Source organism: Amblyomma maculatum, chromosome 4 (assembly GCF_055883805.1).
Source record: "Amblyomma maculatum isolate TAMU_Amacu chromosome 4, ASM5588380v1, whole genome shotgun sequence".
Lineage (NCBI taxonomy): Eukaryota > Metazoa > Arthropoda > Arachnida > Ixodida > Ixodidae > Amblyomma > Amblyomma maculatum.
The window spans coordinates 128,198,136-128,213,533 of NC_139347.1; the positions used below are offsets into that span (position 1 = coordinate 128,198,136).

Consider the following 15,398-nt stretch of genomic DNA (forward strand, 5'->3'; position numbering starts at 1 on the left):
TCATTCCTCTTGACTTCTGACCACCATTATTTTGACAGGTAAATTGCAGATGTTAGCATATACTTATGGTTGAAATAGTTTCACTAATTAAGGCTTCAGTTAGGAAGCATTTACATTGCTGCTTTTGTGCACGTAGCCCTTTTTTCAGATGCTGATTTTGTGTGAACTGTTGCATGCACTGTTTTCAGCTGGGCGTGGTGTTCTTGGAGCAAGGCAGGCCAGGCGACGCACTTATGTACTTCAACAAAGCACTGGAGTTGGACCCAGACCACGAGGTAATTGAGCCCTCTGTCGCAAAAGCTAAAACTGTTATGTTTGCAAAGATTTTCAAGGCATCTATAACTAGACTACAGTCATTCGATCAATGTTTTGCTTTGGGGCAAAACCACTGAAAACTTGTTGGCACTCTTGGAGTAGGGATTATGCATTTTTGAATAATGTAGTGGACCTAGCCAGAATGCAAGGCTAATTAGTGCACTTTAAGAGAAGGCAGTCTCCTTCTCTTGCAGTCTCCTCCTCTTAATTTCTTTGTCATTTTTTTCTGATGGCATATGACTGCACCCACTGTGTGCATGTTGAACATGAAAAAGCCAGTGATTGGTACTTATGTGTCCACCAGTGGCATGACGCTGCTGACACGTGATGTACATATGTTGAGGTACTCATTGCTGAAACCACCTGAATTTTCGTTTTTCCTCTTTCAGCAAGCGCTGATGAACTCGGCCATCCTCATCCAAGAGAGTGGAAATGCCAAGCTTCGTCAGCTGGCATTTGAAAGGCGAGATATTCTCCTTGCCTTGTTCAGCATGGAGGCATGTTTGTAGTCCCATGTAGATTTATAACTTATATATTTAGTGTTCTCACACTTCAAAGGAAAGAAACGAAATACTCTGTTGGCCGGGACGATGCCTTTCAGGCTGCTAGTTCGTCTCGTAAATCAGCTTACGTCTAAGGCACTAACTCCTGTAAAACTTCCATCATAGAAAAACAAAAACAAAAAACGTTTAGGCGAACATCGGCAAGGTATGATAGAAGTTGCTCCAATAGATGCACCTGCCACATCAGCGCAGCCCTGTTGTATCTTTTTTTTTTTTTGTATTGTCACATATGCTGAAGTCATTGGATTCTGAAACCCACCCCCCCTATATATTTTATTATGAAACATCACTGAATGACTAATGGCTTGACAGATATTGATTATGGCTGCCACGAATTGCATGTTCTGCTTTATTTGGCCAGACTGTGCAGAAATATTTTGCTTGTTCCTGAACTTAACAACCAAATTACCAACCTTGACCAGAAGCCATTGAGTACGGGATTCATAGGGGAATTAGGCTCACCATGGAAGCAGTGAATAAGAACACATTCGCTGGTGCCTGGTGAGGTACTATGGCTGTCTAATGGAACAAAGTATGAAGATCAGTAATGTTCTTTACTCGTTTTTTTGCTCCTGATCGTAATTCGTGTGAGTTTAAAATGTCCCTTGAAGCACCAGATATTATTTATTTTACCTGAAACAGAGTTCTCTCAGCAGCCTTTTTTCTTTTGGCTGCTGCCTCTCGTGCAAAGTTGTGCTTACTCTCCCGTCACCTTTATGCAGCAGTAAAATCACTTTTATGAGTCACCTGCTTTTTGTATACATTTTCGCCTGGGAATTCGTTCCTGTAAAACGCAGATAGGGAGGACAGTAAAAGATGTGCAGGCTGTCTTTCTATTCTCAATAAATTCTAATTAACACAACTTTGAACTACCGTGGCACCCTTGAAATTCACTTACACATCTCCAGTAGCATGCGTATGGGGTCCTAGCGCTCACTTTACCCACAGGGAAATTTTACAAGAATATATTAGACTCATACTGATGGGATTAAATACTATTTTCTTAATACTGTTTCCATCTGGAACAGGCTACCGCAGAGTGTCACTGAGCGTAAGGATGCAGGGATTTATCATCTGTATGCAAACCATTTATTGCCTGTAAGCAAACCATGCCTTAGTTTTGTAGTTCTGGTTGGGTTCATGTTTGTTTGCCCACTCATGTTTAGACTTCATACGAGTCTAGTATTATTAAATAAGCAGCAGAATTTTTGGAAATGAAAAGTGGGACATCACTTCTAATTAATCTTTACTGCATCAGACTAGCAGCAATACACTAGTAGGTGCGAACTCATACCGACAACTTTATTTTTTTAAGTGCAATGTAAAAGTGTTCCTTTGCAAGCTTAAAACACTAGTAATGCTCCTGGATAGATTTTTCGCTTGGGAAATGAAAACGAAAAATGATGTGACTCCACGGAATATGTGCGCAGCAGATACTACCATTGTTCACTGCATTAAGCTTGATAAGGGTATACGTTCCTGACTTGCTTGGCCTATTTGTTCGAAACAGTTCATTGAAATGAACAGTATGCACTCTACTGTGCTCTCCTTACTCTGATGTTGTAACTGCACAACTAGAGCTTTGGGGAAATTTTTACCACCAGCCACAAATGCTGGTTAGGAGATGCAGGCAGATGAAAGGTTTGGCAATGAAGGTAGTAATATGTATCGCTTTGGCCTCCCTTCTCTACTCTCAGAGGCAACCTGTCACCCCTGAAATCATTCTGGAATGGGGCCGCACATCTCATGACTGTGTTTCTGGCTCCTATACTACATCTCTATTCCTCAAGGCCTCTTTCCTAAAAACTGAGCTGTGTGTATAGATAAGAAAAATATTAACTCTGCTCACCACTGGACTGAATGCTGATTTGTAAAGAAAAAGCTTGCTTGGGAGTCTTGTTCTTCAAGAACGTGCATAATAAGTGGCATCACGAGCTGCGAAAACATGTCATTCACTGCTCTGTTCGCAACGTGGTGACAGGCTGGAGTTGCTGCTTCGCAAGGGCAAGGCCAACGAAAGGGTCTACTTCAATCTCGGCATGCTCTCCATGGACGACAAGAAGGTGGAGGACGCCGAGCGGTGGTTTCACTCAGCAATACAGGTATCTCACTTGGTAGTACAGTGCACTGCTCCCTTTTCTTTCTCGTGGCAGAACAAGTGATAAATTTTAAACCAACATATTCTCTACAAGTCTAGGCTTAGACCAGCTGGGGCTCTTTAGCACGCACTGACAAGGCACAGCACATGGGCCCTTTATTTATTTTACCTTCATTGAAATACATCCACCACAGTTACATACAAAGGGAACCAACAGCCACTGATACTCAAAAAAACCTTGAGGATTTTTTTTGTCAATGTAAAGTGTAATGTAATCATGCCGATAAAGGATCTGATAGTACAAGAAAAAAACAGCCTGTCGCTAGTGGGATCTGTGGTTGCTTTTTCTGCTATGCTTGAATCATTTACTACCGTGATTACATATGCTGTCCTTGCTCATGCTGAACAGCGGGAATATATCCAGGCATAGTCTCCTCTATATCATTAAAGCCTTTCTATGTTTTCATCTTCGTGGTGTTCAGTTCACTTGTTCCGCCGCTGTCAGCTGCTGTCATAGGCCTCATATTTTCTGTGGACGTGTGAACACTGCAGGTGAAAGCGGACTTCCGTAGTGCCTTGTTCAACCTAGCCCTCCTGCTGACCGACTCAGACAGGCCACTGGAGGCTGTTCCACACCTGCAGAAACTTCTCGAGGTGAGAGAAGCATTTAACGGTTTGCTACATGACATGGAGCAGTCCCAGCTTCTCACATCAAAAGAATTTTTTGATTCATCCAGGTTACTTTGAGATCAGATATGTTGAAATAGTTGGCTGACAGAACAAAACTTTAATATTCACTCATTTTCAACTGCTAGCGGTTGCTTTTTGCCTTTTGTAGCTGGCTACTAATAACAATAGCCTAATACCTTAGGGCATAGAACAGTAAACAAGAAATTTTAATGCGTGCATGAATGGATGGACATATGATAATTTGGTTTACTGAGCTGCTTACTACATGGTTGCTTGAAGCCAATTTGGTCGCAGTACATTGTCACATTGCTTTAATTGCTGACAGATTGCAATGCTGCTGTGGCTATGGTTAAATCAAGCTATTTATTACACATTATTATTCTTTGTTTAAAAAAATTCAGTTGCGGCTTTCATTTACTGAGCAACCAGTGAGTTATCATCGAGTACAGAGAAATGGAATAATCGGCTATCCTCTAATCTGTGAAGTCCTATATAGAAAATTAATAAATATGGAAGTGCTACCTTCACTGCAAACCTTGAAGGAGCATTCCGGTTTATTCAGAGTGTTGTGAAGTTTATGTAGTTCTTTTTTGTCAACTGCAGACACTGTGACGTGGCATTTCTGCATGTGTTATCTTACCTTGTCTCCCTCAGTCTCACCCTGACCACATCAAGGGACTCATCTTGTTGGGTGACATCTACATCAACCACATGAAAGACCTGGACAAGGCTCAGCAAGTATGTTTGCACATTGAGAATCACGTGCTTACATGAAAACTTGACTGTCGGCTTGGCTTGAATATGGCTATGGCTTTGCTTGTAGTATTTGAATTGCAAACACTATAATAGCGTAGTGGGTACACATACGGGACAAAGGGTCCTGCTGTGGCAACTTGCTCTATGTGTCAGGAGTCTTTGTACATTGTGTCATTTTTCATTGCGCTTGCGGTCTCAGTACGTCATAATAAGTCACCAAGATTTTCCAACACCTGGTGTTGGTGCTGAATATCTGAAAACTGTTTCATGGCGGTCATGTTCATTTCACGAGGTGGTCCGCTTATCCTTATTCAGTGGCATGATCCTTTGTCAAGATTATGCTAAGTGAGGTATGTTACCAGCAATGTTTTCTAGACGTGGGCAATTGTTTATTTCGGACTGTTGTGGTTTGAACAATGTCACTGTTTTAGCCATTTGAGCTTTAAACACTTCCTAGCATCTAGTGGTTTACGCTTCTTCTTCTTTGCGTTTTTTCTGCAGTAATGTAGGGCATGCATTGCACTCTCTATGCTGCAGAATCTAAGAGCAGGATCTAATTATAATGCGTGCAGCAGTTTTATGGAAAGCAAGCTTTGCTCGCACTTGCTCCAGGTGATCTGTTGGTGCTGATGACACTGAAACCAAAATAAGCATAGAAGTGACAAGAGCATATCATATTTTAAAGCTGCTCCTAAAAGTTACTTCCAGCATTATACCATGGACATAACCTAAAGTGACACTGAAAATTTTATAATAGCCTCCTCTATTACTGAATCCCTGACCAATGCCCACATGTCATTACGACTACTACGAGTGGTACTTTACGGGTGATTCATGCAGGTGAAGATATGTCAAGTGGGAATTGAAATGGTCCCACCTGAATGCAAGCGGGAATTCAAATGATCCCACTTGTGGCATGTAACATTTGCATTTTTGACAAAAGAGCAGAGCTAATGTGGTTCTTATAGTAAGAGCTGTTGGCAGTTTACCTTAATTGTTTTCACTATTTCTGCTATCACTGCACATGAATGCATGAAATAACTTCACTGAGCAGGCAAGCATCACTGGTGCCAGTATGAGTCTCTTAAAGAGGATATAAATAGGCGCAAAAATGTTCTCATTGGATGCATATATATTGATGGTACTATAGTGTATTATATAGGCTTAACTTTGTGCTTGTCTTGATGTCCATAAAAATGTATGTAATTCTGTCACAATTATGTTTTGTTTTTGTTTTTTCAACTGAGACGTGGTCTCATTTACCAAACGGTTCCACTTGAAAAATTTCTGCCCGGAAAATAATTGTTGTGAGGGGGTAGGTTACCCTTCATAACACGCCATATTTCTCTATAACATGCCTTATTATAACGAACGAAATTGATACATTCCTGTCACTGAGCCAACTCTTTCTTTGTACTGTAGCACATCATAATGCATGACACATGGGCATGACACAACAACACCATGAATTTCTCCGTCAGCAATTTTACGACCATTGTTCTGCTTAGCCTGGTACACTGTGGTCAAAATATTTGAACCACTGTCAGACATCTTACAGCAGATACGGTTCCAGACTGCGCCAATTCGAACTGTACTGCAGGCTATAAGCTCGCCAAGGCTCTCAGTCGGGCTTTATAGTGGTACCTCTACTAGAGCAAAAAGACGGGGACACACTAAGAGAACCCCGTTCTTACTCTCCTTTCCCTGTCTCTTTGCTCTAATTAAGATGCTGAACAACTCGTTTTAGTCGTTCGTACATGCATGCACCCTATCCAAACGCACTTGAGCGTTCCTGACTACTGCAGAGTGTTGGACTTCCCATCCAAATGTTCCAGTTATGGAGTCCAAGTGTGCGATTCAATCCAAGCATGCACTCAACGTCCAGTTCTGTTGCACCTCCTCCTGGAGGATGTGCAAACTACAAACTACAACCTGCCATGTGCCACATCAACATTTTTGTCCACACACTAAGCTGCACCATGGATTGAACTCTGAAAGGTCACCATCAGTGAAATCCCAGGAAACCACTGAAACAATTGGGAACACCATTAGAGGAAGTAACCATGCATGCGCAGCTATCTATACTGCAACAGGTACAGTGTCGTCCGTTTCTGCTTGCAGGCACTTTTCTGCTGAGATTAACACTGCTCCTTCCTCCTGTCTGTGTGTGCAGTGCTACGAACGCATCCTGTCCCTGCAGCCCGACCATGTACAGGCGCTGCACAACCTGTGCGTGGTGCAGGTGGAGCGGGGCGCCCTCTACCAGGCAGAGGCCTGCCTCCTGCGGGCACTGAAGCTTGCCCCAGGGGAGAGCTATGTGGCCAAGCACCTGGCCATTGTGCGCAACCGCATACGCAAGTCAGTGCCCTCAGCTACATCTGCAGGATGGATAAAAATTACGGGAGGGGGACACTAATTAAGCTCCGCCTTTATGACGTGGCAGCATTAATCGCTCTCGTCTGCAGAACCTTGTTTGTGCCTCTATTATCTTACACATATGGGTTATCATAAGATTGATAGCTGCCACATTACCTGGCAGACCACCTAACACAGATATATAAAGCTCTACTCTAACCAAGCTGTAAACTTGTGCCTGTGAAGTGGCATTGTGGGACTCGGAATCCAAGCATCTCTGATTCGATTCCCATCTCAAAGGAGCTGACCGAGTTGGCAGCTTCTGCCAGCTTGGCGTGTGGTTGCATGATGTCACACAACCTGTCAACTAGCACCTGCTAGAGGCATGCTAGTGCGTTCTAAATGCTCACAGTGCTAACGTTGGATTTTCTGAAGAACAGGGCCTTTAATAGTGTCACATTAAGAAGGCCAAACCAGGAAGATTCAGCGTCTGTCAACTGTTCATGGTTTTACTTTGCTCATTTTTGTTTATGACTTTTTGTGTTCTTGTACCGTGAATTCATTGTGTTGCTCGATGAATCCCCCCCTATGTAATGCCCACCGGCCATTAGGGTATTTGAAATAACACCTGTTCACCACCTTCCAGGGTGGGAAAGGGGATGCTGTTAAAAAGTGGAGCAGAGAAAGAGAGAGTAGAGAAAAAGTGGAGCAGGGGTGCCTTGTCACGGACTTGTATCTTATACCTACAGCCATTTCCCGGAAAAACCAAATGCCGAGTTCTGTGCCTCTCTCCGTGCATTAAATGTGTGACTTTTACATGAGCATATGTTTAGGTGGCCTCTCACATCAATGACAATGATGTAGACAGATCTGTCAGGCATATCCCAGTGACAAAAAGTTCTGGCTAAGTAACTGCGACTAGCACTCCAAAAAAAAGCAGAGTAATGTTGTTTACTGCCAATGGCTGTCCAGATGCTCAGATCGTGACATTTGTGAAGGATCTAGGCATGATTCTCAAGTTGCGTTGTGACTGCTGCAGTCGGGTGTACAAACTAACTTTATACTGGGATGAGGGCTTTGAGAATTCATTATTCTATTTTAATTACTGCTGCAGTCTGTGAACTTCTGCAGATAATTCTAAATTTTCAGTTGCTTTCTGTGAACGTTTGGCTGAATCACTTTGTGAGGCGCACAGCTTTCGCTGAGCAGTATCAGATAAACTGTAGCAAAGCCCAGTTTAGAAATGGGCTAGGACAGCCCAATCGGTCAACTGAACCTAATCGGATGTCTGCAAACATTGCAGAGTTTGCATTTATGGTGCGCACTTTTATATTGTTAGTTTATACCCTTCCAGACCAAGCACAAATCTCGGCAAGCTACTGTAGACAGCAATACCCTATTGCAAAAACCAGTGCCACTGGGAGCCAGCGCCCCAGCGCCATACCTGATTATGGTCCCAGTATGACGCTGGACACTGGGCGCACTGGGACGCGGCATACTGGGGCGCTCCGCGCTGGCGGCACTGTTCGCCCGGAAAAAAAGGCGTGGGATAAAAATTAAAAAGTAAAAAGTAACGAAACAAGTTAGGTACATAAAAAAACCCAAAAAAAGTAAAAAAAAAAATAAAAAAAAATTAGTGCACCAAGCGTGCCTCGAACTAAGTCCTAGGTACATACCAATCACTAGCTCAGCACGCTAACCACTCTGCCACGCCGAGAACTGGGTTTTTTGTAAACATTTTTGCATTTTATGTCATGACTCGCATTTATAAGGTTGGGACTTCATGTTTCACAGTCTACAGGCCATTGCTACTGCTCTAACAGCAACCTCTAGATCCTTTTAGCTTGCTGTCTGCTCTCACGACTTGCAACTAATGTTCTGGGTGCCTATGCGCGCTATTTTGTGCCCTGGAGTCATTTTAACATGTGGAGTTTGACATCGCTGGCAAATTTGCCAACGCCGGTTCTTGGGTGGTGCTCTGCTACCGTGGGCGTAATTTTCGCTGAACACGGAGCTTTTGTAGAAGCCTTCAAGGAAAAACGTGCGACCAAGCTTCAATACCGGCAAGCGCCGCAGCGATGACCCTAATTGCGTGTAACTAAACCTTATTTGTATGTAAACATTGCGGGAAGCGTTGCGATGACCGAGGGCTCAGCTGCTTAATACGCAGAGTAAGAAGGAGCGCAAAAGCTTGAGAAACACGCCAAATATTATGTATACAAGCGCTGTATGTTGTTGCTTTTTCTCTCATGGACCCATCGCTCGGTAAACTACTCTCTTCCTCGTTTTAGTTTTTCTTTCTGCTGTTGATACTGGGCCGTGGTGCAGGCTACGCTCGCCTGCGATTGAGCCCGCATTGAACATTTTGGCAGTAATCATTGTGTTAGAGTACCCATAAGATCATCTGTGAAGTTGGTTATGCATGGTAGCCCACATTATTCAATTCCAGCTTTAGTAGTGCGTTAATCGTCAGTCTGTCATGAGATCGAGGCGCGGCGATCGTTGTCGCTCTCGAAACGCTCGAAACGACCTATCGAAACATGAAACTCTAGAAAAAAGATATTGCCTTTGTTTTCTTACAAATGTGCAACGACTTCTCAGCAAAAAGCGCGTGCTTGAACCATATTTTTCATATGCCCCCCGATGGTACATTGAAAGTATGCTGTTGCCCTGTTGGCCCCTGAGGGATGCTACTCCAGCTGACGCCGCAGGTCGCACTGGCTATACTGGGGCACTGGGACCAGTTTGGCCCCAGCGCACATAAAGCGCTTCTCCCAGTGCATTGCAGATGCTAGCGACAGAGCCAGCGTCAAAAGTCTAATCCCAGCGTTTTTCTCCCATCGCACCAGTGCAGCCAGTGTCTTCCCGTTACTGCTCCAGTGAATATCGCAGACCTCCAGCGTGCCCAGAAGATCCAGTGCAAAAACAGCACGAAAATCTTACTGGTTTCGCACTGGAGACGCTGGTTTTTGCAATAGGGTAGTTAATGGAGTAGTTAGCGAGCATGCATCATTATATCTATTGTTGTCTCAAAACATGTACAGGCCTGTGCAAGTCATTACTTCAGTATTTGTGAGGGCTTTATAGCATATGGCATATAGCCATTCAGGAATAGGTGTTTTGACACGCACACAAAATGAAGATTTTTCATCAGCTTGTGAATGCATCTGCTTATAGCCAGTGACACCTTTTCTTGGAGAATGCTACCGGGACAGAGCATCCTTAACAGTGTCACTCCGCTATCTAGTTCAGCTGCGTTGTGGTTCACCCTGGTGGCCTCGCGCATTCTCTCTGCGACACATTTTATCTATCACTGAAGTGGCCGGCACAATTAACCTTTGGAAGCTTCATTACTAGACATAGCTAGCAAATCTTTTATTGTCAAAACAGTAATTTTTTATTGACTGTCAGTGTTCAGAGTCGCGCTATGAATATACCTCAATTAATGCATGTTCACAATTATGCTCTGTTTCAACAGAAAATGAGCAACTACAATAAAGATTGTATTCCTCGACTATATCTGTGCTTTCGTTCTCCTCAAACCTAGGTACCAGGAGCACCTGAAGAAGACAGGTCCCGCTTCTGGAGCTGCCCACCCGAGCACAGCGTCACCTTCAAAGCGGAAACAAGCCACACAGACTGCCAGCAGAGCCACATGAAAAGAACCACGCCCGAATAATACTCATCTTCCTAACTTATGAACAGGGTCATTTGTGCCAAGTGTCTGTGCAACAGTGTTGTCAGCAACAAGGACACGTCCTCTGGAGACATCACCAGTGACTTGAGGAGATGAGAGGAGCAGTTTTACAAGGTGCGCATTTTCGGTTTCTGTGCCGACGACTGGTGGTAGACTTGTCTGTGTGATTTGTTTGTTGCATTGTTTTGAGGGGTTAGATGTACTATATTGTTTATGCAGGGCACTAGGGCAAACGTGCTGCAGCATTTACTGTTGTGATGATCTGCGTGGCTACGTTGTTCCCCAGCCTGTAATCTCTCAGCGCACAGAGACTGAAATCTGGGGCTTTTGAGGGAATTTGGAAATATATATATACTTGTTTGAGGGAGCTGTTCATAGTAGCAATGCTCGTACACCACAGTTTCAGTGTTGAGATGGTAAACATAGATGAGAACAGCTACCTATTAACAGTTTAGAAGTTGAAAAGTGTTCATGAACTTGAGGCTGCATGAACTAAGGTTTGATAGCCTTTGTACTTGTTATAAAAGAGACTAAAAGAAGAAAGAATGACTAAGAAGTCCATCCGCATATACTCAAGTTGTATGTATATAGTTCAAGAATATGTCACGTACGTCGTATGCAAGTCCTGCTAGTTTATTGAATAACTGAAATATGTCACAGTGATGGACAGCGTTAACTTTTATCAAACATCCAAGCTATTTCTCGCATGAAGGCAGCAGATAATGCGAAGGCCATGTTGATAAATGAAGCACAGAGGGTACTTTGGTTTCTCCTTGTACAGTGTAAAATAGGCAGGAACAATGGCAGTGGGGCCATGTTCAGTATATTTTTGAGATGACTCACATGTACACTGCACATGAGTGGCTGAAGGAGAGATTAAGAGCACGCCTAGCTTTGATGTAAGGTCAGGCAACTCATACGTAGTTTGTTGATACATTGTACAGGTTTTTCAAACCAGACACGCATCTTGTACAGGTCTGGGCAATCTGTGACCACAATTGCTACTGGTGGAAGCTAGACGTTATGACAAAGATTTGCTTTGTGTTTAAGGCAGGCAAAATAAATGCTTTAGCCTGATATATTTCACAAGGACGTTACAATATCAGCATGTACAAATGACCATTAAACTTTTTTTTTTCTTCACAATAAGTTAATCACGTGGCTTCATCCATTTTTTTTTTTCCATCAATAGTTGTGTGTGCCCGAAATCTGAGTGATTGTATGGTTAATATATGTTTAGGACCTTAAACATTTCACTTGCTAAGAAACAACACCTCTTGAGAAATCTGATTGAAACATTTTTTGCAATTTTTTTCACGTTTACTTGAAATAACAAGTACAGCATATCATTTACTTCTGACACGGCATCTCCTTTGCAGAAGTGTAAAAAGGTTACCTTGCCCTCGTAGGCTCTACAAAACCATCATATCACTTCCCAACTATGCACATGAACGCCCAGAGAAAGCTTTGGTCAATGTATTCATTGTCACGTCTTATAACAAAAGCATATTTTGCAGGCTGTTGCAAAGAATAAATTGCTATAATAAAAGGGGCAGGATTTGCCTTTGAGCGTTTCATCATGTTAAACATGAAAAATAACGGTTAAAAGCAAGTGTACTGAAAAGAGGATCATGTATTGCATGCATTTTACAGTGTTTTCTTTCTTGTTTCACTAGCTTAATGGATTAGGTCTTTGTGTTTCTGCTTTCGCAAGCAATTTTTAAATGGTGTTAAATGTGGCTTCTGTCTGAAAACAGTCTGAGTTCGTGCTTCCTCTTACCTTCCCGTTGTCTGTTTTTCCTGCAAGACATATCACAGTGACCATCTTATGTGGTCAACTTGCTTTATATACGTTTTTTTCTTTTGCCGTTCTGTGCGAGATCTCTTATTGTTTAGGAAGAACAAACTGCACTGGACTTGGAAATTGGGGTTTGCGAGAAAATAGCATACAGCACTCGAGGTTGGCAGCTCACCATAGCGTACAAAATGTTCTTTCTTCTCTATATTTTTTTGTTTGTTTATATGTTTGTGATATTTGCAGCAGCTACTGGATCTTATATGTCGCCATGACCCGTGCGTGAAGGGACATTTTTTGTAATATCTGGTGTCATTTTTCTTTTTTCTGCGTTTTGCTTAGAGTGGTTGCGCGAGTTATGGCATGAGAAGTTCTTTTTTTTTTTTTTAACAGTGAGATTGAGTGCTGTGGTAGTTCTCATTTGAGAGCATATTCAATGCTGCATTATGCAGTATGATTTATCAGCCATTCTAGCCACATATTGTATTCTTATTTCAATTCAAACCAAACATAACCTGCTTTTGCCCAAAAACATTTGTATGACAGCATGCCATTGGTTTACCTTCCACTATGTGCACTGTCCTCTATCTTTTGTGAGCTTCATTCAGTTCACAGATATTTTTCATTGTTTTATTTTTGCAACACTGCTTATTTCTACATAACAAGCTTTCCCTACCGCCGCTTTGATTTTATTGATTTGATATCTCTCTTGGTCTTAAAATGGCCGTGTATAGAATATGCCTGTTACCAGTATGAACTGCTCTCTTAAAGTCTTTTGAACAGAGATAAGTGATTCAGTAGAGGTAATGTGATGTGCTTTGATGTTCCTGTTATTTCTTTTACAATAACAAAACATTCCTGCTTCCATTGCGCTTTGTGAATATTTTGCGAGATGATTTCTTCTTGGCAGACAGTCATGCACTATCATGTTGCAGATATTATGTATTATAACGAAGTCTTGAGCTGGTGTGTTCTCTTGTAACATTTTCTTTTAATCCATTGCTGACAGCATAACACTCACACTTGCTCAGCTTGAGCCCACAGTACTTTTTAGGTTCACTTGCATGTTTGGTGCAGGCATGTGCATTTTACCACTTGGTCTGCTTGCCTTTTTGTGTGTTTTTTAACATTTGTTAGAAATGCCCTGGTGATGACGGTTGCATGAATGATGTCCAAAAAAAGGCAATGCTGAAAAGCAACAGTTCTTTAGCATGAAGATATAATTGCGCAGCTAGGCTTGTTAGAGAAAATGTCATTTCCTCTAGTGGAAAATCTGGGATTTATTTTTTATAATTGAGTGCACTGCGTGACAATACGGAGAAATTCAGGTCCCTTTTGATGAACATTTAAAATTTCTGAGATACTGCAAATATCTGTACCAGCATTAGGTGAATATACCCCTACCAATTGTTTGCATTTTGTTTGCAAAGAAGTAATAAGGTTTGGTTTTGAGGAGGCAGCATTTCCTACCCTTCGTGGACCTGACCACTCTGATCTTCTATTGTTAGGAAAATGCCCTTCAGCATATTGCTTTCGGTTTGGTTCACATTGGTATAAGTTGACAAAGGGGAAAAAAGCTTTAGTAGTGGGGTTCCTATCTACACTTAGCCATTGTTAGTTCCATACCATCATGAATATGTCTTCTGTAAAGTTTTTCTCGTATGCATTTATTATATTAACAGGGGGATTACAAGCTGGCATTCTAAATTTGGAATGGATTCATCCTGACGACAGGTAATCTGGAGCATTGTGGCCTGTTTGCTAAAACCTTCATATATCACCATTATCACTCATGGTATTTCATTTGTAGTACTTATAATTTGATTTCAATTTTTCGTTATTAATGTGACAGTGTTAAAGGCTCCGTTCTTGAGAAAACCAGGTATTGGCAGTCACCTCTGACATATGGTAGCTGGTGGGTAACATGGCTGAGCAGTGTTAGGTCAGTGGGTTGTCTGACACCACGAGACCATATGAGATTGCGAAATTGGCAGTGCTTACCAATTTCGGCTTCTCCTTTGCGATGAGAGGGTGAGATGACAGTCTAACCCTGCAGGGTTCATGGACTCCGAGTCAGCTGGCTATTCCTAGGCCACGCAGGCACTTTCCTATGGTTTGTTTAAGGTCGAGCTTTATATCTATGTCAGGTGATACTTCACTTGGCATGGCAGCTTATAACTGAAGGCTAATGAGAATGTGTTATGTAATAGAGGTATAATTTAAAGGGACAGAACACTGGAATTTAGGTCTCGATTTTTTTTCGCCATAGTGGGAAGACTGTGTCTAAAATGTTCGGTTCCATAACGGTTTTGTTAGGAACGCTGTAGAAAATTTTTACTGGGAATTTTTCGATCAATGCGTGCACCTGTTTTTATGTAGTCCGATACTGGAAATCATGAGCAGCGACCGCGATGATGACTGGTGGTCAACAAAAAAGACGTACCGAAAACAAATATAACTTTCACTCGCCAGACAGTAAGCAGGCATTTTTTGCGTAGAGTAAGGTCCTTTTCAGTTTCACACTCAATGCTGTTACGGCACAATAACGCACGCCCTCATCGACGAAAGTTTTAGTGGGCACTGTGTTAGGTTTGGGGTTTGCGCGCCCCTGGGTAGCGTACCGCTGCGGCGCGCGGCCCCACGGTAGCGTTGGCCTGGCGGCTCCGTGGACGGCGGACGGCATCAAAGGTTCCAGCAAAGACGAGGCGTCTTTTAACGAAACAACCTTTACTGCAACATCATGAAGAAACGGGCAGTGAAGCTGACCCGGAGAGATTACAGACACTCTCACACAGCTGGTGTCTAGCGTCGTGCCAACGGCGCGTCAAAGTAGTCTCTGTCTCAGCGGAGTTGGCCGCTGCTTTTTATAGTTTTTCCACTTCACAGGGAAAGGGTAAACCCTCACAAGAAAGGGAGAGCCAAACATGTTGGTTCACGACGAATGACTCAATCGCAGATGGTCCGACCTCATCTCCTCCACCTCCTGCAGACGGGCGAGGACGGCTCCCTCTCTCACGAGCTCCAGGCTTGGCCGGCGTTTGCACACACACACGCACGCACACACATTTGGCGCGTGGCAGGAACACGTCGAGTCTTGCCCGCGGGAGGAAGCGTTGCGCAGCCGATGAA

At 42.8% G+C, this 15,398-nt stretch overlaps 1 protein-coding gene across 3 annotated transcripts in view; it reads left to right on the plus strand.

Moving 5' to 3' along the window:
* The window catches only part of Tmtc3 (Transmembrane O-mannosyltransferase targeting cadherins 3), a 329,866-nt gene extending 315,025 nt beyond the window's left edge, over window positions 1–14,841 (plus strand). For 2 of the 3 annotated variants that reach the window (XM_084602460.1, XM_084602461.1), the window contains 7 exons: window positions 189–275; window positions 705–778; window positions 2,860–2,980; window positions 3,529–3,630; window positions 4,321–4,404; window positions 6,596–6,780; window positions 10,325–14,841. In XM_084602460.1, coding sequence (XP_084458586.1) covers window positions 189–275; window positions 705–778; window positions 2,860–2,980; window positions 3,529–3,630; window positions 4,321–4,404; window positions 6,596–6,780; window positions 10,325–10,436 — 765 coding nt within the window. In that variant the 3' untranslated portion in view covers window positions 10,437–14,841. Of the gene's footprint in view, window positions 1–188; window positions 276–704; window positions 779–2,859; window positions 2,981–3,528; window positions 3,631–4,320; window positions 4,405–6,543; window positions 6,781–10,324 lie in introns of those variants that run through there. The other variant, XM_084602462.1, reaches the window with a different exon arrangement.
* The last annotated feature ends 557 nt before the right edge of the window (window positions 14,842–15,398 follow it).